The following is a 27688-nucleotide window of genomic DNA, read 5'->3' as shown; positions in this document are numbered from 1 at the left end:
TTTACAATAAAAAGCCTGTTTAATTGCAGAATATATCGACAGTACAGTACAGCAATAAAAACTCTGCTGTATTGCTCCTATTTTACATGACTTACATAGATGGGATTCCGCTTATGAAACAAAATATTAATACGGTACAAGTACAGCAATGATGCAAAACAACATACAGAGGCTCACAGAGCACTTTAGCCGATCCCTTTCAGTGACAGGTGGCTGTGTTAGGAAATGCACAATAATAAAAATAATAATAATAATAATAATAATAATAATAATAATCACAAAGACATAGAGCATTTAATCCCTACAGTCGTAGCGATCTTACTTTACTGGGTCTAAAGGGACATCCAGGGTTGAAACAAACACCTGGACACAGGGGGGAACAGAGAAGCACAGCCACAATCCCCATAGACTAGAGAAAAGGAATAAAAACAACCAAAAAAATATGGGTTACTTTGTATGTACGCGATTCATACACAACATAAAATGACACGACTCGGCATCGTCTGCGGCCATTCAGTTTTCTTTCATTTCTATACATTATTTTCCTTCTATCCACTGGCCTCGCACAGCATCACGTCCGGTGTCTTCATGTATGACATGAGCGTTGTTGCACTTCACCACGCAGCTCGCACCGCAGCCCCCCCCCCCCCCGACAGGCTACCGCATCATGGGGGCCGATCTGTCGTCCGTCACCACCTTGCGCAGCCTCACCCCGCGGCGTATGGACACCAAGACGTCCACGTCATCTTTGGCCGCCGACAGCGACCCGGGGTCGCCGAGCTGAGCGGGACCCACGGCCAGTGAGCTGGGGAAGGGGAACTGGCCCTCGCCCAGGGCGTGGGCGCTGGCTACCAGCTCCCCGATCTTCTCCACCAGGCTGTGGCGGTTGGCGGCCAGCAGCGGGTCCTCCGCCACGCTGCCAGAGGGCTGCTGCACGTAGCCGGTCCTGTCGAACCCCCCACCAGACCCCCAGGCCGCGTCGGGCAAGCTCAGCCGTTTCGGGGAGGCCCTCGCGTAGTCGATTGCCGCCGCTTCATCGGCGTACAGGAACTCCTCGCTGCCGATGCACTGCTGCTGCTGCTGTTGGTGCTGATGCGGCATGGGGCTGGGGTACCTTCCCGGGGAGTCTGGGACCACGGGGGTCTTGACCGGGACGATGGGGGGCCGTATGGGGATCGGTCCCGACGTGGACGGGGTGCGTCTTACCCCGGTTTTGGAGGACGGGGTCCGGCGGATGGTGGCCGTCCCCGAGGTGATTACTCCAGCGATGACTCCCCCCGCCGCGCCGTTTGCTGCCCCCGGAGGGCTCTTCCCGGCGGGCAGGCCCGCCGTGCTGGCCGGCCGCTTGGTCTGGATCATGCGACGGTAGTTCTGAGCGATGTTGCTGTGGCGCGGGATCGTGGAGGACTTGTCGAAGTCCGCCTGGCCCTCGCTGTCAGCGTCGCCGTTCAGAGAGTAGCCGTCATAGTCAGATCCTGAGGGTGACAACAACGTGTCAGGTCTTGTCCAGTGTATCATACATTTCACCATATCCTTCGAGACGTAAGTGCATTATATTGAAAGATTGAAACGGCTGTCTATAGATTAACGCTCTGACAATGGAGGCATAAGGGCAACACACATAGGACGGGCTACACTCTAAACTTCATTGGTCTGTATCGGTTGCGCCGCACAGGCGCAGCGCTTGGTTAAACTTATGCACGGAGTAGTGCGGCGCGTGGTGACGTAATCCGCGCTCGGCCAATTGAAACGAGATGAAGCAAACAGGAAGTATCCATGCAATATGGGGGAGAAACTGATTTTAGCGGTGTCCGAAATTCCCCGAGCTCTACAACACGTCCTTAGGGGTTCATTGGGACCTCTGAAGGAAATCCCTGTCATGGAAACAGGTTTCCTACCAAATGGGCAAATCGGCATGGCTGATAAATATTACCTACAAGATATGATCATGAATATTCCCTGTCATTAAAATAAGATATAATTGTCTGAACAAATATACTGTAACATTGTAATAAAATATATAAATATAATTAATGTAATTAATGTTTCATACAAGCCAACTGAACTTTAAATTATAATACCATACAATCTATCATTTTTTGCCTAGCAACCAAAACTGCATCGTACACCGCGTCTTATGTGAAAGCTCCTTTGAAGGGGAGCTGCCGCATTAGTAACCCACAGCTCAATGAGTCAATATGAGGCCAGAAAGCATGAATTACAACATTGAACAGTGGCCCGACTGTAACAGTTGGCCAGCTGCCCAGGCAACCAGATTTGGGCCACTGTCCACCACTTTGCCCAGGAAAATGACGCAGTGACTTATTCCGCCTAAAACAAAACAAGTGAGGATGTTCAATAATGGACCAGGGATCTACGGGATCAGTATCACTCCGAAAAAAAAGATTAAAACTAGGCAACCATTCTGTCAGTCCAGGCAACCACCAGCGGAGGCGTGGCACTTTGTACCTTGTGAGGGGATGGTGTCCTCGGAGCAGGACGGGGTGTTGGTCTGTGTGCTGTAACCACTGGAGTAGTGCAGCGAGTCTCTGCTGCTCTTCTGCTGCTCGATGCTCAGTCCCCTGGTCAGCACCATAGCCAGCGTGCTCGCTGCCGGGGAAATGGGTTCCCCGTGCTGGATCACGCACGCGCACGCACACGCACACACACACACGCGTATCATAAATATGATCAGAATACATTGACCCGCGGCCGCACACTTACATGCGGCTCACACCTTTCCGCATTTGCAATCTTCCCAGAGTGTCACTATCTCACCTTGGCCACCACGGTCCCCGCACCCATCCTGGCCCGGTGCAGATCGTCCGGGTGCATCGCGGGATACCCCTGCGGGCTGGGCGGAGCCTCCTGCTCCCTCATCCTGTCCAGGGACTCCCGCCGACGCTGCAGAGTGGCCGCCAGCGACGGCTCATGCGCGCTGGCAGATTTGGCCCAGTCCTGCAGCGTGAAGCGTTCAAAAATACTATCAGGATGTGTTTCCAGTCTCTAGCGGTTCTACCGTCTTGCCGTTGCGTTGCATAATAGAAGACTGTTAAAAAAAAGGCTCGGGAGCTGGTTAGATGGCAACAACGGGGGTTATGCCGTCTCCGTTTGGCACATCTGAGCCAAGATCTGAAAACTGAGCTTCAGTGCGGCAGTAACGAACGACGACAGTGAGGTTAATCCAAGACATCGACAGGTATGTGAAGCGTTAAAAAAAAAACACAAGCGTTAAAGAAGCAGAACAAAAACGACAAGAAAAAAAGAAGCTTATATCATCACAGAAATTGCAAATGAAAACAAACCTTCCAGCTAGGAACCTTTGATGTGGGTGAGGGAGTGTTGGATCCGGGGGAGTGGTTAAATGTGGGGGACGCAGGAAGTATGACAGAGAGAGGCCGGATGGTGCCAGCGTGAGATAAAGCAGGGCGGAAGGTGCCGAAGGATGAGCATGAGCCGAACTGCGGAACGGGGACAGACAGGTCTGAGTCAGAGCGCTTGACAACCCCGCCCCCAAACCCCCCAAACCCCCCAATCCCCTGAAGACCAGAGCCGGAAAATCCAGGTTCAGAAAGTACAATTCCACTCCGGGATTTTAAGCAAACACTGTGGATTTGGCTCACTAGCCCCAACCCAGAGGTCCAACTGACGCCGCAGTGCAGGGGGCTGGAGCGACAACGCGGCAGGGCTTTTACTTTTCTGGACCTGGACTTTTCCGCCCGTGCAAGAAAACCACCTTCAAAGCTGTGCGTAACCATGAGGCTACAGGCGCCGCCCGTGTGGCGAGCATTGTGAGCGTGAGGGCGCGGGCGAGGCGTGAGGGAGATTGATGGGGATCTGATACTAACCACCGTGGGAGAGCTGCACTCACTGACAGACTGGCAGGTCTCTGAGGCCTCAGAGGAGGCTGAGCTGGTGGATTTCTGCGGGAAAAGGGATAGATGAAAAATGGAATAAAGCACGAGAGGAGGGGGGCGGGAAATGGGGAGAGAATGAGAGAAGGGAGATAGGGAGTGGGAGGGTTAAATGAGAGCCGGAGAAGAGGACTATGTGGTTTAGGATATAAAGAAGGTGTTTTTCTCACTGTAGGGTGTCTGAGATTCCGAGCCAGATAGAAAACACGGTTGCCCATTAGAATACTTATTACGGCCAGGACGCTGTACCAGCCGTGCGTTAGTGTATGTTAGTGTGTGTAGTGTGTGTGTGTGTGTGTGAGTGACCAAAAAAAATAAAAAATCCACCTTTACTAACCGATTACCGTTTTTTCTCCCCCGCAACGCCGGCAAGTGAGAGACGGAATTGATAACGTGGGGGTTGCGAGAGCGGGGTTACCTGGCTGGCGATGTCGGAGGGCATGGGCGAGGGCGGCTTGGAGTGGGCGTTGGCGTCCTGCGAGATGAAGCCTGAGTCGTGGGAGGAGACGCTGCTCAGACGTTGGGCTCCGGCGGAGGGCATTTGGAGGAGGCTGATGGGGAACCGGGGTGAGCAAACCACCCAAAATTAGCATGCCGACAATGTATAGAAATACACTACATAGAATGTGAAGCTATAATATTGGCAGAGATCGTTCGATTTGACACCATCGCAATTGTGAGTTGCGGGACGAATTTGCAATTATTACACTAACACAGCCGCAATACACATAATCATCATTCTATAATCAACATAATAATATGTTAACTAACTAATATATTTAATATATCGATGTAATTTTTTCGTTTCATGTCTATTAGTGTAATTACGGCACTATCTTTGGCCATAACATGGTACGACTAACCTTCTTTTGAGATAGATAGACAGACACTTTATTCATCCTCACAACTGTGTCAGTCTTTTTTAAATACACCCATCCCTATTTGTGTTTTTGTGTGTATTTTTTGGTTGTACAGCGATTTCTTCCCCGCATCTTCGTTATTGCGCTTTAATTATCTACTGTTATTTTTCTTTGCAGTTACTGCCTCGCACATTCTTCACATTGTGTGTCGGTAAACTGTTTTTGCAACTGTTCATCTCGGAAGAAATCCTTTGACTCACTTTCCCGTCCACGTTCTGCTCTGTTTTTCATTCTGAATTAATGCCTCGCCCTTCTTCTTCTCGGCTACTGACACCCGACCATTTCCCCGTTAATATGGACAACCTGGGCTCCATGCAGTCTCCGTCTCTCTGGGATACGTTTGCAATTACTATTCTTTCTTCCTCTCGCTGTCTCGCTTTTTTTCCCTCTCTGCTCAAAGTCACCTTTTTTATGATTTTATTTCTTTAACGAGGCCACGTTAATTAACATTCCCACAGACGCCGTGCGGCTGGAGGAGGAAGAACTTGGCTTGGCTATTATTAATATTATTATTATTATTTATTTATTTATTTATTTTTTCCCTGTGAGGCCGTGGGAGAGGAAGTTGGCCTGCGAGCTCGCGGGGCTAATGATAATCACGCGAAACTCCTCCCCGGCAGGTGCTCGGCTCAGATTGTGTAAAAAAAATATATATAATAAAAAACAAATACGGAAGTTAGGCATATGCTGTTTTTTTATTTTTTGTCAGTCTTTCTCTCCTACGGAGAGTCGGATTCCGCACGCGAATAGCCGCGCAACGCGTTGTGGTGTGGAATGATCCGACTATCGGCTGCGGATACGCATTCGGTGTGACCAAGCTTCAACCCCAGCATTATCGTGCGATTTTTGCAATCAGGTCATTATGGGATCACAAATACCCAAATTAAGTTAGCTATGTGTAGACCCGTATGTACGATAGGAATCTTACAATAAAAATAATAATAATAACTTTTATGTGTATTGGAGCTTTCACACACAACATGCTACTTAAAGTGCTTTAAATTAACAGAAGGCAATCAAATAGTAATTATAAAAATTAAATAAATAGTTAAATATTATACTCAATTTTAATTTGGGCTCATCAATTTAGACCTTGAAGGATCATGATCCTTCCACAGCCAATTCGTTTTTCAATCATTATTTCTCTTGAATTATTGGCCTCAAATTACTAAAGCAACACTATGTAAATTTTTCACCTTAAGAAAACAGCTTCAAAATCATTTTGATGGTACACTGACTTGTAACATGGAGAATGGCACCTCTTTCACTCAACTTGCCGGTTAAAATGTCGGGTAACAATGCTCATACAAAACGTAGCCGCTGGCGTAGGCCACTGATGCACCCAACACACGCACCACAGCCGGGTCTGCCCAGTCTGTGCAAGGGCCACTGTAACCTAGATGTACATTATATTTGCGTTTGTAACATAGACTATTATTGAAATGTGTGGGGTTACATCAATTATTTTCGGACACCAGGCCGAGTTTTATGACTGTAGGGGGGTGGCAAATCCCAAATACCAAAAGTTACATAGTGCTGCTTTAATCTGGGAACTACTCAAAGCAATTTTCAATTCATTCTTAACTTAATGTTTACATGAGCTCAACTCCTCACTACTGTACGTGGCATTTGCAGAAGCCTCGATTAGAATAACAAAGTCCTCAGTGCAACAACTTATACAACATGTTTTGTGTGTGTGTGTGTGTGTGTGTGTGTGTGTGTGTGTGTGTGCCTTTTTTGCCACCCACTGAGAGAGTTTGGGCACGGAATGAAGGAAATTATTTGGCGCTAATTTGCATTTTGGAGAGGGAGGAACGCAATTGGAATTTAGATTTTGCTACTCAAAGCGCATTTCTAGTCAGGCGCGCGCTGCAGTGCTCTCGCTCTCTCTCTCTCACCTGCACATGCTGCTCTTCCTGGAGCTGGTGCTGCTGGGGGAGGAGGGAGGCGTCTGGTAGGACCAGCTGAAGTCTGAGCCCTTCAAGTCCCTGATTACCTGGGGGGCGAGAGAGCACGGAAACGATTTATTTCAGATTCATGATTTTATCATTCGGTTCAGGTTTCAGTCAATGATATACACTACACGGCCAAAAGTACGTGGATCAGTATGGAGTTGGTCCCCCTGTTGCTGCTACAACAGCCCCCACTCTTCTGGTTAGGCTTTCCACTAGATTTGGAACATGGCTGCGGAGATTTGCTCCCATTCAGACACAAGAGCATCAGCGAGGTCGGGCACTGACGTCGGAGCTCCTGATTTCCGCTGCTTTCCGACGTCAGGACGAGCAGTTCTTGTGCCGACGCTACACAACCTCTAAATCAAGACGAGTGAATTTGAGATCTGAATTCCATTCAGAAGTTTTCAATGGAAATGGACCTGAAGTGGGATATTAAAACATTCAATACTCACATTGATATGAAAGTGTAACTGCAGTCAATGGCATTGAAATCTTTTTTCTGTTTAAATCTTTTTTTTCTTTCCTCCTGGTCTGGTATTGAGATAAATGATGGAATACAGATCTAGTTTTTGGATTTTGGTTACCTGCTCACTGGCTGGGGGCAGCTTGTGCGGGTCCTCGGTCAGCACGGTGAGGTCATCGACGATGGCCTGCAGGTGGGTCACCTCTCCCAGCATGGCGATCTCTCCATTCTGGAGGGAGTGAAAGAGTGAAGTCCACATCCACCAGAAAAAAAGGACAAGAAGATCAACTGCACGTTAAAGCAGCCCGATGTAACTTTTGGGATTTGGGATTTGGGATTTGGCGCCCCTACAGTTTCTGAGTGCAACACCACTGTCCTTTTATTTTTACGGGACAAATTTCACTTTTCAATAACAGTCTCTGTTACAAACGCAAATATAATGTACATCTAGGTTACAGCGGCCCTTTTGCACGGACCTCGCGGCTTCAGCGAGCACTAAGTCCACGCCTCCCCCGGAGCCTCTCTCCCTACTGCTCCGGGAGAGCGAGAGGGCGCGGGGATCGGCCCCCTGCTACCGGTGTAGGTACCGGATGTGCTCGCTCTGGCAGATCGTCCCACACATGCGAGTCAGAACAAACCCTGTGGAGCAATGAAAGTGAGGGCCGGCAAGCGGCGGCTCGCCCGTACCGTCGAGGAGGTGGAGCGGCTACGTTTTGTAGGAGAGATTATTACTGGACATTTTGACCGCCAAGTTTATAATTTACCAGGTTTTCTTTTTTTTTTTAGCAATTTTACCAGGAAAGAAAATGTTTTTTATCGGAGCCAAACATCAAGGTAGTGACGTAGTGCCGTAAAGAGTACCAGAGTAGAGAAGCGCAAAAGAGTACCGCACTTTTCCTGCGGTTTCGTACTCAAACACAGAAGTTACATAGTGCAAGAACAGGGGGGAGTGGGTGGAGATGAATCAGGTGCCATTCTCCATATTACAAGTCAGTGTACCATCAAAATGATTTGGAAGCTGTTATTTCAAGGTAAAGTTACATTGTGTTGCTTTAAACTACACAAATCAAATGCTCATAAATGGGTTATGGAAGTGCCCCTCACCACCACAGGCTGCAGGAGGTTGATGAAGGAGCAATAGCGGCCCCTCTCTTCCAGGAGGGCCCGGCGCACTGCCTGCCTCTCCGTCTCCTCCATCAGCAGGTACAGGTCGCTAACGTCCTGCATGGCACTGTCCAGCTGGGGGCGCAGGTTGCCCCGGCCTGGCGAGGGCAAAGGGCAAGCGGAAGAGAGGAGGAAAGAAAGGAAGAAAATGGTAGAAAATGGACAAAACGGGGGTGAGAACTAGATATAGAAACACGGTCTATTGAGAGAAAGTATTGAATTAGTAAAAACAAATGCAGCATACAGTGGGGACAATTTGCAAATATGAACGCACAAGATATAAAATGTAAATATAAAATGCAAATACGACTACTATCTCTACAGTTAAAAGTTACAACACGGACAGAGGAATGAGGAGTTAAATGAATCGGGTCGAGTTGAGATGATACACAGCACCATGTGGTTATGTAAGGAGCTCCTGAAATCTGATGACATATACACGGAATCTTAAGTCTCTTAATTGAATGACTCAGTGGTGCAGACACACGCTATCTCAACAATGATGATGATGATGATGATGACGATGACGGACGTGTCACATATTCGTCATGCAGTTAGTTCAACATTCATTTTGAAAACCAGGGCAAAGCACAGCACACATACCTAGAAGTTCTACAGCCAGCCAGAGAGAAAATACAAAAGGGTGTTCGGGGAGAGTCAGGGGCGGGAGTGTAAAGAGATAGAAGCAATGTTAGACGTATCAAATAAGAGCGTATCGCCTGAAAGATCAGCCTGTGCCATTAGCGTAAGACACTTCATGAAAATAGGGACTTGGCAGATTCCGAGCATAGCCGAAGAGAGGATCTTTGTTGGACTGCTGCCACAAACTGATAATTCATGCAAGGTTGATTAAAAACAAAAAACAAAAAAGAAAAGAAAAAAAAGGGTCCTAAGAAATTGTGGCGGTGAGTTGTAATTCTACCAGCTCACCACTAAATGGCGCCAGCGATGAATGAGTCACTGGTTTGGACCAGGGGAGCGGAACCAGCATAAAGAGGTCAAGTGAATCTATATCAGCTCTATCATGTGTGTAATGATGCAGATCAATTGTGTTTCTCGTTTCAGATTTTGATCAACCAATGACAATTTCTACTCACCTTTTCTGGCCTTTTTCTGGAGTTTCATGGTATCTGACGACTTCCGTTTGATCTCCTGGCGGGACCTCTTGTATTCTGCATGAGGCATATTTAAAAGAGGGAGCATTTTCAATGGGCGTTCTTTGGTGTTGATCAGGATAATGTTTCGATAGCAGGCGACAACCATGAGAGGATGTGCTTTTCTCCGAGCCATTGTCTAAAAATAAATAAATAAATAAACAAAAATTGAGAGAAACTACTGAGATATAGGTCTGTGTCTCGGGGTCTCACCTTTGGCGTGGTCTTTGTCCAGCAGGTTGGCCGTCTTCTTCCATTCTTCTATCCGGTCCTGGAGCGGCGTGACCAGGCCTTCCATAAGAGCGCTGGAGAGTGGGCGAGACAACACGAAATGAGAGATCCAAGGCCACAGGAAATCTTTTTCAAATTGTATTCTTTACTTACAGCATTTCAAGGCCCCTCAAAAAAAGGGCGGTGGAGGTAAATGGCATCAGACCGTCAAACCGTCAGCCATAAAAATATTTAAAAAAAAGAGGCAGAGCCAACACTGCTTACTTGGTGAAGTGGCGTAGCTTGGTCTCGATGCTGCGGTGTCTCATGCACATCCTTGTCAAGGCCGAGCCGATGTCCCTTGTGGCACCTTGAGACAGGGAAAATAAAACGCAGAAAGAGAGAAAGAGATGAATCGACTCTTGGCTCCGGGACACAAGAGGTTCGGCGCGCGCGAATACGTGCAGTGTGTGTACGCGAGAAAATCGAAACGTCCCTCGGTGTTTGACCTTTTCTGCCCCGTTACTGAACGCCCACAGCTCCGGCTTGCGCGCCACCAGATGTCGTTTGTATGTCACTTCTCATTTAAACCAACCGAGTCGAGCTGCATTTTCACGCTCCCGAAAAAGGTTTGCAACACTTCCGGCTTTCGTGCGCGGTTCTGTAACCAAACAGCTTGTGTGAGTGTGTTACTGTACTTTTGCTCTCTGCTCAAGTGTAATTAAATGGGGTCTTAAGCCTTAAAGCCCCGGCCCAGGCCGCCGCCTCGCCGTCTCACTGGCGCTTCACAGGCCGGTGTGATATGTGGCCGGGGCGCTGATCCCGTTGTAATCTGGGCCCCGTGGAGAGCTAATCTGAGGGTCCACTCATCGGGCAAACACACACACACACACACACACACACACACGACGCAGAGAGGTAGATGTGATGGAGGGAGGGTATCGCATGACGACACAAGTACTTGTTTGTGTGTGGGCATGTTTGTCTGAGTGTGCATTCGTGTGTGTATGGGAGTGTGTGTGTGTGTGGACAGGTGGTGTGATTAACCCCACCCCTCCGCCGCCTCCGCACACACATACACAATCACACAATCTCTCTCACACACACACACACACACACACACACACACACACACACACACACACACACACACATATACACTTTCCTCAGTTTTCATCCCGTCTGTCCTGGAGGAAAAAGGGGAGGGAGCCCTGTAAGGGGATATCCCTCTATTCTTCCCAGCCTTTCCTGTTCTCTCTGTTTCCCAAACACCAATCATACAGGAGGACAGGGACAGGGAGAGCGAGAGAGAGCGAGAGAAGGCTCCAAATGAGGAGGGCAAAAGAGAAACAGGGAGTCTTAGGGATAAATAGAGGGAGAAAGCTGGTCAGACGAGATGAGGAGAGAGAGAGAGAGAGAGAGAGAGAGAAAGTAAAAATAAACAAAAACTTTATTTAGCAAATGTGATATCTCCTGATGCAGGCAAGCAAAAGCTGGAAGACAAATCAACGTACAAAGCAATAAATAAAAAAATAGATACATATTAGTCATTATAATACCAACAACAGTAATCATAATAATAAGTATAAAATATAGCTGCAGGCAGCAACAGGCGGAGTCCAGGGCAGTCGGTCCTGCGTTAAAGTTAAAAGGACAAGTGTGCCTTGGCTCTCTGTTTGTTTGTGTTTTGTGACTGCAGAAGTTCATTTGTTCCTGCCTGGTTACAGTGTCATGCTGTGACTGAGTGGTGTTTGGGGCTGTGGGTAGGTTTCCTGCGCCACAACTCATCATTCGTTTATCATTCTGAAGAAGGGCTGCATGATTATGGCCTCACAATTATTTATCAGGATTATTAATCCATTTTGGGGAAGAGAATTATTTTATGGCACTTTGTAAATCAACAGAAAATTGCCTTCACAACAATAATGTCATTGGTAATGCGGTTTAACTGACTCCATTTGTAACTATAATTAAATGAATTGTGTGTGGTGTAAAAACATAAAAAGAATGAAAATATTTCAAAACACATATACAAATACATTTCCTTGTATTATGTAATTTCTTATGTTATTGTTACCATTAATTATAATTCAGGGAGTTTGAACACATTGGTATCTCTGAAATGTCTATAAATTCTGACAGTGATATTATTGGGTTTTTATTTTGTAGAACTTACTCTGCTGTATCTCAGTTGTCCTCAGAAGCGTATATATTTATGGTGTTTACTATACTGTGCTTTGTTTAATCCAATTGCCTTCTGGTAATACTTTAACCTAATATGTTTCAAACATAATAAAGGTTAATAGTCATTTAATAATACCCGTCACTTTGTAGCTTCGTATGGTTAAGAGTTTGTATCTTATATTGCTTTAGTTAAAGACCAATCAAAACCATATCCGTGTCACTCGACTTTAGAGTACACAGATCACGCGATCTGTGTACTCCGTCAACTTGCGCTTGGCGCTGTGCCTGGCGCCATCTTGATGAGGTGGTGATTGATGATCATATGCTTCTTCCACTGAAACGCTGATCTGGATGAAACTCTAACGACGCCATAATGGAGCTGCCCGGAATACAAATCTTATTCAGATTGTCTGTGGGTTCCTCAGCTCCAGGACATCCATGAAGTTCTGACATCAGTCCCATCCGCACGTGCTGCCATCTTGGTGAGGACCCCGTTGTTGACCAATCACTTGCCTGCAATGCTATTATGTGACCTGTGCGATTTTTTACTGAATAATTCCACAATAACGGACCAAACTGGATCAAACTTGGATGAAGGCATGTGGGGACCGCCCCGAATACACATTTTATTCATCTTGTCTGTGAGTGTGGCGGATCCATGAGATCCATAGAGTGCTCCCGTCCCTTCGGGGCTGGACCCCTAATAAAAAACATTAGAAACCACACCAAAAAAAAGGCCCCAAGGGGAAAAAATACACCCATTTAAGAGAGAGAGAGAGAGAAAGAGGATGAAGAGAGTTGGAGAAGAACGCCACTTCTTTTGGCCGTACTGAAACCAGACACCGTTTCAGGAATTCTCCGAAGCGAAGAGATCTGAGCGTGACGCTCAGAGAACACTGGGTTACCTGCTCGGGACGCCGCATCACACACACACACACACACACACACACACACACACACACACACACACACACACACACACACACACACACACACACACACACACACACACACACACACACACACACACACACACACACACGTTCTGCTTGTGTGTATTCGCTGGCCTGGCCAGTTCAAAGGCGGCGGACAGCGGACGTCTGGTCTCCGTCTCGCAGGGACGTCAATGGTTTCTGAGCAGGCCAGATGTACGGACAGCTTTTCAGGGGTGGGGTGGAAAGGTGAAAGGTCGTCTAGCCGCATCACACGCAGGGCTTCAAGACCGGGATGTGATCATAAAGATGTGGTAGACACTGTGCGTGTCTAGGTTTAGATGTGTCCTGACCTCCCCCAGCCATGAGTTTCCATCAGTTGGGCCGAGGTAAATGATGTTCCAATGTTCATTCAATGTTCAATAAACAGCTCTATCGGATGCCACTATTAGAGTGGCAGACAGCAGAAATTCACAACAGTAGAGAGTTAGTCATTTATCATAGTTAATTTGTGAATGGACAGCAGCGTAGTGTGTGATTATCAGCGTCCGGCTGGCACAGCCTACAATGACAGCCAGCGAGGGGATGGTCATTGTTGCTACTGCCCCTTTTCCAAAGTGGCCATGGTTGTTTTTACTACATTGTCATGACTCAGGGACGTAGGGACCATCGGCTAAGCCCTCACTCAATGCATACTGGTACGTTGAGCTTATTAGCAGCAAACCTTTCCCTCACCTTTTTTAAAAGACCATTTTAAGTCAATTTTGATCACATTTTCAGACAGACCTTTGGACGAACCGCCTCTAAGTGTTAAGGTTCAGCGGCAAGCTTTTATAAGACGAGGAACGTTGACTTCACTAATAAATTTGCTTTGCCAAAATATCAATTTGATCCTGGTCACACGTTTATTTAACCATTTAATTTCAAGTAAAAAAAATAAAATAAAAAAACATTCACGTGTATGTGTAACATCACGAAATAAAGGCATCAAAAAACGACCTTTATCGGCTGTTCGGATCGAGAGTGAATCTTTTTCCTTTTTCCGTCATATTATCTATGCGTGAGTCAGAGTGCCTCCTACTCCGCAGGGAGGGGCGCTTCAGGCAGGCGCCCTACCAAACAAGCGAAAATAAAGGCAGAGCGCCGTTTTCGGGTCGGCCGCTTTGGGAGCGAAACTCCCGCTGGTTAAAGCAGTGATGACGGGTGAGGAGTAGCAGATGAAACGGCGGCGGCGGGCAGCGGCGTGTGGGTATTGCCTTAAAAAGCACGCCATTCCATAACTCCGCTGCAATAGCCTGTCGACAGAACGGCTACAGATTTAAGGGAGCTGGTGCTCTAGATGTCGGACGGACGGCTTCGCGGGTGGTGTTCAAGATTCGTTTACGCAACTTCAACGTGATGGACCTTCCAAACTTGTATTTGGGAAAAAAAATAATAATAATAAACTACTCCGCACGCAGAACTGTAGTTTGCTTTTTCAACCGGGGGAGGCAGATTTGCGTCAGGTGTGAACATGATCTGATGACAGAAGAAGCGAGAGAAGACACCGCGGAACACATGTTTATTGCCACGTAGGAAGAGTGGCGGCCTGTTTCTATGCAAACCCGCAAAACTGGCGAAAGCCGTTGAAACAGACGAGAGAAGAAAGAAATGCACGAGGGCGCGAGGGGTAAGTACGCGTCAGCGTTGCCTTCCTTCTCCCCGTAGAAAGCATTACAGGAGGCCACCGCAGCTGCAAATCAGCTCTGGGGGCGGGCGAGCGGGCAGGATGGAGGGCGAGCGAGAGAACGAGAGAGAGAGAGAGGAGCAGTGTGGCTCCTTTATCTCTATAACAGACGTTACCAATGTCACTGTTGGCCAGGCCCCCTTCAATCCAATCCACACCTGCCAATTTCCCTTCCTCTCCCTCCGCTCCCACCTCCTCATCCTCTCCTCCTCTTCTCCCTTCCCTTCCCTGGGGAGGGGGATCAGCCGAGAGCTACATCCTGGTAGAGATCCAGGGGCTTCCTGTCCAGGTCCAGAGGCTGTCCTGGCCTGTGGCCCCCGACCGGATGGACACACCAACGCTTTCTATGGGTGAGGGGGTGGGGGCGCGGGGGGCGGCGACGGCTCTCTCCCACAGCACCCACGTACGGACGCACGCGCACACGCTCGAGCGTGATTTCCAGCCCGACACAAGCCCGGAAGAAGGATTCAAGACGAGAGTTCTCCAAATCCTGTGGAGGTTGAACAATAGGAAAACACTACTTTGTGAAAGGCTTTCCCTTGTCTACTTCCTCAGAGTGTGTATGTACTGTGTAGCATGTGTGGGAGAGAGAGCATTTGCATTTGGATCTCCAGGTATGCCAGTCTAATGGGCTGTGACCTTATATCAGGTGTACGGACGCACCCTCGCCAATGAAACGGGATGCCGGCAACTCAAGACAGGACTGAGAGCCATTGTGTTAAGACATGGAGGCAAGCGGGGAGTACGCCATTAAATATTATTGGAATAGTGCAGCAATGTGTGGGCCTTAACAACGCTGCTGCCGTAGACGTGGCTAACTGCAGATGGTGCCTATTTAAGCATAAGTGAGCTACATAAATATATACGGCTACCACATCTGCCCCTTTTTTTTACTGGCGGGAAGGTGGAGCTCCACAGTTTGGTCATCGGTGGGAATGGGACCTGTGTGGGTTCTCGCGAAGCGTTTATGAAGGGGGTTCCAACCATGAGTTCTGGTTTTGATTAACTCGCCCGATTCTTCGGGGAAAGGGGAGCGTTTTAATGGGCTTGCTTTATAGGGAGCTCCCCTGCCTGGAGCCGGGAGCCTGGAGCTGTAGTCAAGCTGCCGGGAGCCTCGATCCCTGATGTCTTCAATATGGAGAAGTTAGTTTAACCACTTACATCTCTCAGTGTCTAAACCTACCAGCTCAGCTCCGATTTCCTCGGCGCGGAGACTACCGGGCTGCAGTAACATCACAGTGGAAGAGAGAACCGGTTCCATTGGAATAGTAATTAGAATCACCGGTTGTGGCGCCAAGAGCCGAAAAAGCTGCTGTGTTAAAAGTTCCAGAGAGTTCCTGGGAGCGCTCCCTCTTTCACTGCTTCCTGTGTCAATAAAGCATGTTTATGTGGGCTGGCGGAGGTGCGAGGTACAGAACATCCTCGGTGCTCCTGTTCCAGGAATATCAGGTCCCGGGACGCAGACGCAGAGCCCTCACACAGCCGCGGTTTAGCTTAGGAAAATTCCAAGGACCTGCGAGATAACAGCCACTCCCCAGATTGGCACCTTGGCCACTGAACTGACCGCGGCTGGCATGGACACTTAATCTCGCAGACTTTACCTTCCCCCTCGCCCCCCTTTATTTTTTCTTAAGTGTTCTCAGAATGCACACTGGCAGCGGCACAAAGGAGGCCGACGGCGGATGAAAGGGGATGCTGACGTGGAGGGAGCAGAAGAGGGAAAGCAAGTAAAAGAGGGCACAGGCTGCGAAAAAGGCCAAGGCCGGGCGAAGGCCGTCGCAGCCCAGACAGAGGAAGTGCTGACCGAATGCCGCAGGTGTGAATGGGGGCTGCCGAACCCGGTGTCGCTGTGGGCGTCTTTGCCTAGGTCCACGTGTTTAAAGATGTAGAAGTACAACAGCAATCAAACAAGAATGGCAAATTAACGGTTATTCTGTAGAACTATATGTACCATCCAACTCTCTTTGCAGGCATTGTGTCCAAGCTGTTTAAAATGCCTCTAATGTTGAGAGATCACCTTGGGTGTCGTCACTTCCATTCATCTTATTCAGCAAGGGGCAATTCCTCCGGGCATTCCACTTCAGAGCAGGGCGCCCCTCCCTGCAAGAGGCGCAGGGAGGGGCGCTTCAGGCAGGCGCCCTACCAAACAAGCGAAAATAAAGGCAGAGCGCCGTTTTCGGGTCGGCCGCTTTGGGAGCGAAACTCCCGCTGGTTAAAGCAGCGATGACGGGTGAGGAGTAGCGGATGAAACGGCGGCGGCGGGCAGCGGCGTGTGGGTATTGCCTTAAAAAGCACGCCATTCCATAACTCCGCTGCAATAGCCTGTCGACAGAACGGCTACAGAGTTAAGGGAGCTGGTGCTCTAGATGTCGGACGGACGGCTTCGCGGGTGGTGTTCAAGATTCGTTTACGCAACTTCAACGTGATGGACCTTCCAAACTTGTATTTGGGAAAAAAAATAATAATAATCAAAAAAACGGGTTCTTATCTGTTTAATCCGCAAATTGTTTTTCAAAGAAATGAACTTTTAACAAAAGGCGCAGAGGTGATGAAATCAAGTGCATCACTAGGAAAGCCCAAAGAAAGCCCTTGGGAAACTGCTGTTGGGCGTTAGGAGGTTCGAGTATTCTTTGATTCAGAAAAAAATTTCACTGACTTTTATTATCTTTGTTTTCAAGATAAAGGCAACACAAACAGGTGTGTGTGTGTGTGACCCCAAGGCCCCTTTTGTCTCGAGGAGAATCCGGTCAATACAAATTGGAGTGTGTACACTGAGCTGAAATCAAAACAGCATTCAAAACCTGTGTGTCACTTCCCTACGTAAGGAATGCCTCTCATCCCTCTTAACCCCCTAAACAATACTCATGAAAGACACAGGAAACTGCTGGAATATCTATTGTCTTGGTCACAAACACACACACACACACACACACACACACACACACACACACACACACACACACACACACACACACACACCCCTCCCATAAACACCACCAGACGGATCTGAAAACTCCATAAAGTGGAGCAAACATGTTCTGGAGTGCATTAGGGGGGGCAGGATAGAACCTCAAGCAAGAGGAAGAGGAGGAGAGGAAGATATTTACTGGTGAAGGAGCTTCCCATCCGGAGACAGAAGTGCTCCTAAAAATAGCCCCCGTGCTCTCCTCCAGATGTGCTTTTCATCAGAAGTGGGGCCGAGACACTGCAACGCAAACTTCACGACAAGAAAAAAAAAAAGGGGGAATCCACACATATTTTGTTCGCCGTGGGAAGAGTGCAAGAGAAACCGCCAGAAATGGCTCGCCGTGAAATGGAACAAAACAACAGAAGAGTCAAATAAGTATAAGAACGACAAGACTGAGAGAGCCAAGGGCAGAAAGGCGCAAGGGCTTTTTTTCCATGCTTTCCGAAGGGCTTCTCTCAGGAAAAGCCTCTGGGGATGGGGCGACCGCATCACTGGCTCCTCTGTGCTCGGGAGCGGAGCCACAACCTGGACACAGGCAACTGGGACTAGAGGTCCCCGGGGGGGACGAGGAGAATTTGCGGTTCGTGGAAATTGTTTTACTTGAGAAACAGAGAGTTTCTATGAGACTTGTCTATGATTCCTCTTGGTCTTTCTCGGTGCACTGGCTTACTCTTCAGCCATCGCGGGCAACCCAGGGACTTGAGGGGATTCCTTTGAGAATCCCCGAACTACTCCTCTCGCCATGTTTTGGCCTATTTCAGATGGGGGTTCGCATATCTTCCCAATTTCAATTCCTTTGCATTGCTCTAACAAAGTCCTCCTTTGCCGTTTCTTCCCGGAGCTAATAACCGCAGCGTTTCCCCAACTCTGGTGTTCGTCTGGTAAGTTTGCTTTCCGCAAACTTCCACTGTTGTTTTTCCACCCCCTTCTCCCGTTCATCTGGATTTTCCTCCTTCTCTACGTTCATCCCCCTCTTTCTGCGCTACACCCCTCGGGACTAAGGCAATAACAATAATTATTGGAAAACATTCATTTGAGGTTGACGGCTGGTCCAGACTCGGCACGAGAGGCTGGCCGCGGTCGCACAGCTCGACCCAGCTCTCGAAGGGACAAGTCAGACGGCCGAGCAATAAACACGAGGCTTTGTCTTCATTGATTGGACTTGAAAGCCACGAGGCTGTTCAGGAACACCTCGAATATGCACAGGAACGCACGCCGTCCACGTTAATGTCGTGGCACTGGGGTTTTTTTTTTTGTTTGTTTTTTTGCCAAACAGACAACCACACACCGTGGCGTGGAAACATCGAAGGTACCCCCGAATGAACGCGTACACATGCATCCTACATCTGTACATAATCCAGCTTTAAACATGCTCTAAATCCATGAGCACGGCTCTTACGTGGTCAGCCCGATGGACAAAATGGCGCTCCGACCACATCCCCACCCTGCCTCCAACCCTACCCAAAACTCAAATTTAAAGAGAACAATACAGGCTCATGTCGGCCTCAGATAAGGAAAAGGCCCGGGTGTCGGTGAATGTCAGCGCTGGTCACATGGGCACTTGCTCATTATTTGACATGTCCGTATAAATAGCTGCACTGCCGGGCCAGTGTGTTGAACAGTAATCTCCTGATCTTGCTCCACTCTGGGCCACAGCTACACGTTGCCTATGCCAAGGCAGGCCAGATGGCGGGTAGGGATATCCGTCCCATCTGCCAACCCAGAGAAGCACAGCGCCCAAGCAGATTACCGCTTCGCTGACACACTGATCTACTAGCGAGCCTCCATGCCTCTACTACTGTATGTACTGTATGTAATGGGATATGTGGCGGCACAAGGACGACGGGAGAAGCAGCCGTAGAAGCAAATCGAAAGCACGACGTGAAGCGGAACGCGGACGGAGACTAGGGTTAAAAGGTGGAGAGCGGGCGGGGGCGGCGCAGCGCCACAACGGGACATCACGTCCGTGCGTGTAATGGAGGGTGCACGCTGCACTAGCTCTGGTGCACAGATGTGAAGGGAGAGTGCCAGCCTGAGTGCACTCGTATGGCCTCAGACACAAACTCGTCCGAGTCCAGTGGGTTTTCCCAGAGTCTGCCCGGAGCGGATGGTCAGATGGGGAAGGGGAAGGGAAGGGACGGAGAGGAAAGGGGAGCCGTCCTGTGTCTGTGTTTTTCAGAGTGGGTCTAAGAGGATTAGCTAAACGCCTCTGCCGAGCCCGTCTATACAGAGCTGTGGAAATCCCACTGCAACCATAACTCCAACCCGAGCCAACCACCCCCACCCCCCCCTCCCTCCCTCCCTGCTACCCCTCCCCCAAAGCCAGCAATTCACTTACCTCGCTCACCTAAATATGGGACTATATCCTATATCGTCCTGGAGTGTTAACGCTGAACTATCAGCCCCCTGATCCCCATCATCTATGCCAGGTGAGAGTAACCCATGTCCAAAAAATGGAAAATGACATTCAAACTCCAACCATGATTTTAGAGGGGTTTATAGAGGCAACCTCCTTGATGAATCTAAAAAAACATATAAAATAAAATAAATGGACTAGACAACACACCAAAACCCATCAGGCTAACCAATGCAGGAACCAAGTCAAGCCTGCAGTGCTGCAGGGGCCTCGAGCTCATTTCCCGGAAGAGACGGGTGACGAAAAATTCAACATTTATCTTTTTTGAAGACTAAATTCTCCAAATATGCTCACCCAATATGCACTCGGCGGTTAGCGGACCTTTATTGAGCCCAGATGCGGGCCTCTTGTCTGACGCCCGAGACAGACGGGCCTTTAGACACGGATCCATCAGCACAACGCAGGGGCAGCTTACGCATACACATCGCCGCCGGACGCGTGCCAAACTGCGACCGCTCCAGCTGCTTCATAAAACACAGACGCTGACTCTATGCTTATAAAGTCTAAAAATGGGCAACACAGGGTGCTGCGAGACCACACTTGAACCCGGCCCAAGAAGCGCTGGGAGACGGACATTAGCGAGAGAGAGTGACAGGGTGGAAGAGAGGGAGGTTGTGTTTCAAAGAAGGGGTTGGTTGGGTAGGGTATTATATAGTTATTATGACAACAATATAGTTATTATGACAAGCGTGTTGAAGGCCACCTCCAGAGGTCTATTTCCCTCTGGAGTCTGACTAAATGGCGAGATGGTGTGGGGTGGGGTTGGGGGTGGGGGCGGTTTTGGGTGAGTGTGTCAACGTCCAGACAGAGCGCCGTGAAACGTCCAGCTATGCCGGCAGCCATGGCTCGTCCCCAGCAAAGAGAGGGGAATCGGGTTAAAGCCGCAAAAACCCTTATATGGTCTTCGGCAGTCACTGAGACAAGCACGACAAGGCACACACACACACACACACACAGACACACACACACACACACACACACACACACGCCACTTGGGCCGAGAGCTGGAGGGAAAACAGAATAAGAGGGCGAGGCCAAGAGTCAGGGTGGAAAGAGAGGAAGAGGGTGCGCTCTATCAAATTGGTTTTGCACACAAACAGGATTTCGTACGGAGCTTTATAACCTTTGCCAACAGCTTAGTAAAGATTCTCCAATATCTAGATCACGACACACAGCGGAGCGAGAAAATCCCTTCTCTCGCACCTTTGACTTCAGCCGCTCACGCCCTGCCCGTCTCTTCCCTCGTTTTGTTTTGTTTTTTTGCGTGGGGCTTTTGACCGGCCCGGCCCGGTCAACCGAGCTTCAATGGAACCGCATCTACCGCCTGGTCCGGACGTCATCCTGTTCCACAGCAGCGGGCTCCGACACACATCGATGGGAAATCCAGGGCAAATGAATGGCTCAGGGTTGGAGAGCAGCGGCGACAGAACGGGCTCCCAGAGGGCGAAACGCGATGGACCCGGCGCTCTTGATTAAAGAGCGCGTAAAGATTTTCCATGGAATCCTTGAACTAATTAAGCCGGAGACCTCTACCGACTGCCCCGGCTAAGAGGGACGCAGAGGAAAAAAAACAAAGCAAAAAAAAAAAACACAGAGTAAATGGCGCCCCCACCGTCACTACTTTGATCAACTTAACTTCAACGACAGCTTAATTATGGTTAAATCCAATAATTCTAAGTGAAGTTAAGTGATTTTTCTGAAATACCGACGGTACCGTAGGCAGTGCCGTGACTTTGATCTCCACAGATCAGGACAAATGTTAAACAACCCTGGAGGGAAAAAAGGGAGGAGGGGGGTGATTTGCAGAGTTGAAACCGCGCTTCATTAGGGCTCGGCTTTAATCTCAGCACCATATTGTGTTCCGTGTCACTCAAGCGACCGGCAGTCCTAGAATGACTTTAATCCTGAAGTTAATATGGCCGAGGGGCCGGCGGAGAACCCGGTGGGTATGCGAGTGACACACTTAACACGGATTGGACGCGTTCGCGCTTCTTCCTCTCCCTCTCTCGGCATCGAGTATCGATTTGACTTTCCCCCTCAAAACCGAAACGGATTGGCCTTTGAAGTGCCGGCTGCCGAAACCCACCGGAATGGCTGGAGCGACCTTGCCGGCTCCAGCTTTTCACGTGGACTTCTCATCGGCATGAGGTCGAGGACGCCGTGACACGGAAATACACCCGGAGAGGGTTGGAGAGTTTTTAGGAGCCGCTATATTTGGCGTTGAGGTGGGTGGGAATGTGTGTACGTGATAAATAATAAAATAAAAATACACCTCTATACTGTAGTTATTTCACTGCACAAGTCAATGGTCAGCAAAGGGCCACGCCGCCGCCCGGTGCGCCGAGCATGTCGGCATTCGACACCCGGGTCAGTCCGCAGTCCACCAGCTGTCGCCCTGGTGACATGGCAGCCGTGTTTTTTGGATCCACACTTGTGTCTGTGTCTGTGTGTAGGTGCGCCCGCCCGCGCATGCCTTTATCCCCGCGTGAGTGACGTGTGGTTTTGTGTCCTGAGCATTCGTACGCTCAGCTGTGCGGCTTTGTACATCTTTCTTCTTCCCTTTTTTTCTTTCTTTTTTTTGGTGGGGCTGACCTGAATACCGTGCGATCGGCGACCGAGCGGGGCTGAAATCTGTGTTAATCGGCGAGTTGCCCCCTCCAGCCGATCTGTCTGCCCGCAGCGAGCTGCTTCCAGCGCGGTGACAAAGCAGATCAGCAGACCTCATTAGGAACCACAGGAACAGTAAGCTCAGATGTTCGAGCCGGCTACCCCCCCTCCGAGAACCCCGACCCCCCCCTTCCACTCCACCTCCTCCTCTTCTTCATCTTCCGCTTCCAACCGCCTTAAAGGCGACACGATTGTGTGGGAGGTTCGCAAATTCACCGACCGAAAGGGGCTGCTTGGCTATGAACGGCATTTCTCTCAAAGTGTCAAATGCATGTTTTGGAGCACTGAGCGTGTGACCAGACAGAGGCAGAGCAGTCGATGCAAGACGACAACGAAAGGAAGTATCCTGAGGCAGGGTACCCATGTTGTGGGGTACCTTCCCATCACACTCAAACACGTGAATGAACGGACATAAATGAACTGAGCCGGTAGGCTGAATTCCTTTGACAATCTCTCCTTACCTCTTGAGTTGGTGGCCATGTCTGCCACCTTCTGAAAGGCATCTAGAAAGGCCACTGCTGCCAGAATTGTAGTCCTGTAAAAAACATATCACGGTTCATACTTACTGTACAGTGACAATAGCAAAATGGTGTAAAGCCAATATGTTGTATTGAAAAGAAAGCAGTCTGAACGTGTGCTACCTGAGTTGAGAGTGCAACTTCGTGGCCTTGGCACTGAAGTCCTCCCACACCGGATAAGAGCTCTGATAAAAAAATAAAAATAAATAAAAATAAAATAAAAATAAAAAAAGGGTGAAGAAGATAGTCAAATTAAAAAGGAAACGCCGTGCACTCGCAGAGACACAGCACAGCAATTTCGAAGGGGCCGCCCTTTCCCACAAGAAATCCCGACGATAGCAAAACCTTGAAGGCGCCAGGCGGGATGGAGCTCAGAGCGACTTGATGAACCTGAAGCCTCAATGTCAGGTTTGTTCCAGGCACAGGCAAATATTCTCTCTGGATAACCATGACGCAAGCTCCCCGCGGCGCAAAGCAAATGAGTTCCCTCAGGTTTGGTAAACGGAATAAAATTTGGCTTCGTCCTTCGGGGGGTTTGGGGCATGCAAAGTCACAGGCTCTGCGTACTCTCTTGCCAGAACTCTCTTAATCAGGACTGCACGGTTTCTCCGTTTCTTGACAGTTGCTGCAGTGGTTCACCTGTTAACGTGTGGGAATAAGTGTCTACGGACGGCGAGAGGGAAAGGTGCGCCCGTGTGCGTTTGCTGCGCACGGTGCGGGGAGCGGCTGGCGGTCTTTGGGGGGGCGATTTTGGGGATCGGAGGATCGGATTTTTCGCCGGGATGTCACGCGGCGCCAGAACATAAAAGACATTCAGGTCTAGACTTCAGCTTAAAGCCTGTTAGAATGAGAGCTTGAGGGTCAGAGGGAAAAGGGAAAGGAAAGAAGCCAAGAGCATAACCTCTTTAGGAACCTTTTGAAGGGAAAAACAACAGCACATTCCCCCTATAAATAGCACAGGACAATCTGGAAGCAGTTCTTATTCTTGCGATAAATCCCCAGTAAGGAGCGTAGTAGCGACTGCTGCTGCAGGGTCTCATCTCGGTCAAATGGCCCCTTCCTCCTCCGCCCGCCCCGGCTCGCGGAGTGATTTAGGGCTATCATCACAGGCAAAATGTTATGCTGCGGAGCGCCGAGCCCCTCGCCGTCTTCACTCGGAATCAAACAGGTGGCTAATTAGCTTGTGTGGCCCCACGCCTCCCCCGGGGGCAGGAGGGGAAGCGCTGCCAAGACAGCTGAGCGAGGAGCGTCGGTGGAGCCGGGGCGAGGGGAGGCCCCTGCCAGGCAACGGGGGAGCGACGTGCCACTCCCTGCGAACCACCACACCCAGTAGCACCCAGGGAGGTAGGGGGGGGGGGGGCAGAACAGAGAGAAATGGGATTCACCGTCTGATACTACAACTACCGCTAATATGGCGATTCTCAGGGCATGGACCCGACCCTATTTGTTACGATTATGTCTCTGGGACCCCCCCAATTTGAGAAGATGTTTTTATTGTTGGATATGATTTAGTCCAAACTCCCATACCTGTCTATGCTATAGTTATAGCATAGAGATAACAGCGGCACTAAACATAATGGTCAAGGTTAACTATTAATTCATTCAGCTGGGTGATCGCTAGAAGCTCTTAAAGGACCCCCACGTGCTCCCCAAAACCCCACGTTGAGTACCACAGCAAATAACGAATACCATAAGAAAATTCTCCTTTAACTTGTCCCCTTTGCACATTGGGTTCGGGGAGCAGGGTCAACTCCAGAGCGTCACCACTGCAGCTGGTAATCGCTCAGGGTTTTTGGCCCTAAACACTCGGAGCAGGGCGGTGGACTGTGGCCAACAGGGGGCGGGGGTGGGGGGTGGGGGGGGGCCTTGAAAGCGGGCGCTGTGTTTGAAGAAGGCTCCCCTGTTCGCCCCGAACCCCAGCCCCTGCTCTTTGGCTCTACCCTTTTGCCTCTCCTTTGTGCTGCACTTCCTCTTAAGCCTCCTGCATCTCCACCACCCTCCACCAAATTGATTCATCAGCCCGTCACATCAGGCCTTCAGGTGGGCGGAGGGTTCAGGACAGTGCGGCGTGTATGTGCACAATAGGGTCGACCGCAGCCCAGTCGATGGGAGCGGATCGCTGTAATATCTGTCGGCCCGTGTATGTTTACGTGTCTGTACCCTACAGTTTGTTATTTTTGTACTTGGTACACACGCATGAATGGCCACACCAAAATAACCCAGTGCCAGCTGGTTTGCTCCCACAGTGGCAGGGCTGGCCGGGTGGGCTTGTGTGGCCCAACCAGGCTGCAGGAATGAGGTCAGATGTCTGTCTCAGACAGTGGACATCAGCACTGTGCTGACTAAGGGCTTCTGCCCCCATTCATCTGCCGTGCTTATCAATACAGAGACTGTCTCGCTCTCCTAAGAGCCCCCGGTCCCCGTCCCTCCCCACAGCCCCGCCGAAAACACAAAAGAAAACATATTAAACCGTCACTTCCGACAGTTTGCAGAGCCTGAACCAATAGTGTCAGGCCACAGGAAAGCCCAGAGATCAATAAGATATTTGTCGGGCGGAAGAAAGGAAGGAAGGTGATGCGTGAGGCTTTAGTTATATGATTATATGGGGTTTGTTAACTGTTGCTGGGATGTGGCATCCTTGGGAACGACCGGACCGTGGGGCTGCTACTCTGATGAATAGTTCACACTTTCCATCTGGTGTGGTGAAGAACAACGGGACCACCCGAGCTCAACTTACTTGACCCCCACCCCCCCCCCATCCCCCTATAGACACACAGCATAACAAAACACACACACGTTCCGATATATTGCGTATATATGGATAAACAGACCTACTGATAAATAACAACAACCCAATGATAGAACAAATACTGACGATGATTTTCTTTCCAGATGAGATGAGATGATGGAGACTGGGGGAAGTTATGGGTCATGTTAGGTTCACTGAGAGCATTGTGTCTCTATAGCTTATAAGTAGAGATATTTAACTGTGTTCAAACGGCTGCCCATATATGTACACAGCAAGATTATTTTCCATTTTACACGTAAAATAAAAATTAAAAAAAAGGATCTGAAGTGCCTTTTATTATTTTCATCACTGCTTTCAACAACCTGCTGACTACATGCATTTACCGTTTCAAGAGTTTTCACACAAATGTCACAATTCATTGTAGCAGATGTAACCGGTGCCTGACAGACCTGCTGCACATTATGCAAAATAACACAAAGGGAAACATGTTTCATCTCCATTTGTCCTGCAGCCCCTGTGTGTGTGTGTGTGTGTGTGTGTGTGTGTGTGTGTGTGTGTGTGTGTGTGTGTGTGTGTGTGTGTGTGTGTGTGTGTGTGTGTGTGTGCGTGTGTGTGTGTGTGTATGGGGGGGTCGCTGCAGAAACAAAGGCAGTAAAAACGCGTCAGATCATCCGCGGAATAATAACAATAACAATAATAATGATGATAACAGGGCTGGAAAGGGAAAGAAAAAGCTTTTTTTTTTATTTTGGGGGGGATACCTTCATGTCGTTGACGATGGCCTGGAAGAGTCCACCCAGCGCCCCGCACTCCTTCTCCACGGACTCCATGATGTCACAAAAAAAAACAAAAAACCCACGCAAAATCTTCAAGTGGATTTAATCATCAGAAGTCGCGGCTTTGTTTTTTCGCGTTCCCTTCTTCCCTCCTCTCGTTCGCTCGCCGCGGTCCACGCCACGGCAGCAGGTCGCCGCGCCACGCCGCGCCGCGCCGCGCCACGCACGGACCGTGGAAGGGATGGATGGGTGGCGGATGGAAGGTGGGATCCAGCAGACACAAAGCACCGTGCGGAGGTCCGATGGCACCGGGTCCGCCGCTTGCGAAGCAGCGCGGTGAAGGGGAGACGCTCCGCAGGCTGTGTGCGCGTACGCGTGTGTGTGTGTGTGTGTGTGTGTGTGTGTGTGTGTGTGTGTGTGTGTGTGTGTGTGTGTGTGTGTGTGTGTGCGCGGGGGGGGGAGGCACCGACGGCTCTGAAAATAGATCAGATCTTCATCTCTTCTTCTGATCGCGGCAAATTAAGATGGTGCTGGTGGAGGAGGGGGTATCACACGACAAGCGGAGGAGCGTGAGAGTGGGGAGCCTGCCTGCCTGCCTGCCTGCCTGCCTGCCTGCCTGCCTGCCTGCCTGCCTGCCTGCCTGCCTGCCGCGGGGACGCGCTCCGTTGTTGGCGGTGGAACAGATGTCTCCGTGCGTGTAATTGGATCCATGGGAATGGGAGGGGGCGTGGCATATGTGGGTCACATGGGAGGAGGGGCGGGGAGCGGCTGGCCCCTCCTCCCTCTCAGCGCGTCCCATTCACGGTTTCCTTCGAGCGGTGAGAGGTGCGCTGCTTTTTTTTTTGGGGGGGGGAGGATTCAATTCTTGACGCGCCACTCAGCGGGGGAGTAAAAAAAAAAAAAAGGATCCGCTCGGTTTTCCGACGCTTCTGTGGTTCGCGCTGGAGTAGGGTCGGTGGGCTCCCGAGTTTT

General features: G+C 49.6%; 1 protein-coding gene across 3 annotated transcripts; it reads right to left on the bottom strand.

Moving 5' to 3' along the window:
- On the bottom strand, positions 1–27270 carry mtss1la (MTSS I-BAR domain containing 2a). 3 transcript variants are annotated; one of them, XM_080002037.1, is made up of 15 exons: positions 26702–27270; positions 23315–23376; positions 23135–23208; positions 10066–10150; positions 9784–9875; positions 9514–9588; positions 8357–8514; positions 7374–7481; positions 6733–6830; positions 4333–4465; positions 3849–3923; positions 3306–3461; positions 2779–2958; positions 2470–2635; positions 1–1475 (listed from the first exon to the last, which is right to left on the bottom strand). In XM_080002037.1, exons 1-15 carry the CDS (start codon positions 26768–26770, stop codon positions 658–660), a joined length of 2349 nt encoding a protein of 782 aa, XP_079858163.1. In that variant the 5' UTR covers positions 26771–27270; the 3' UTR covers positions 1–657. The 3 variants fall into 3 exon arrangements, with proteins under 3 accessions (XP_079858163.1, XP_079858164.1, XP_079858165.1); XM_080002038.1 differs by lacking the exon at positions 3306–3461; XM_080002039.1 differs by lacking the exons at positions 3306–3461; positions 3849–3923.
- Between the last annotated feature and the right edge of the window lie 418 nt (positions 27271–27688).

Source organism: Zeus faber (assembly GCF_960531495.2).
Source record: "Zeus faber genome assembly, chromosome: 6".
NCBI classification, from domain to species: Eukaryota; Metazoa; Chordata; class Actinopteri; order Zeiformes; family Zeidae; genus Zeus; species Zeus faber.
This window is presented reverse-complemented; position numbering and strand designations above follow the sequence as displayed.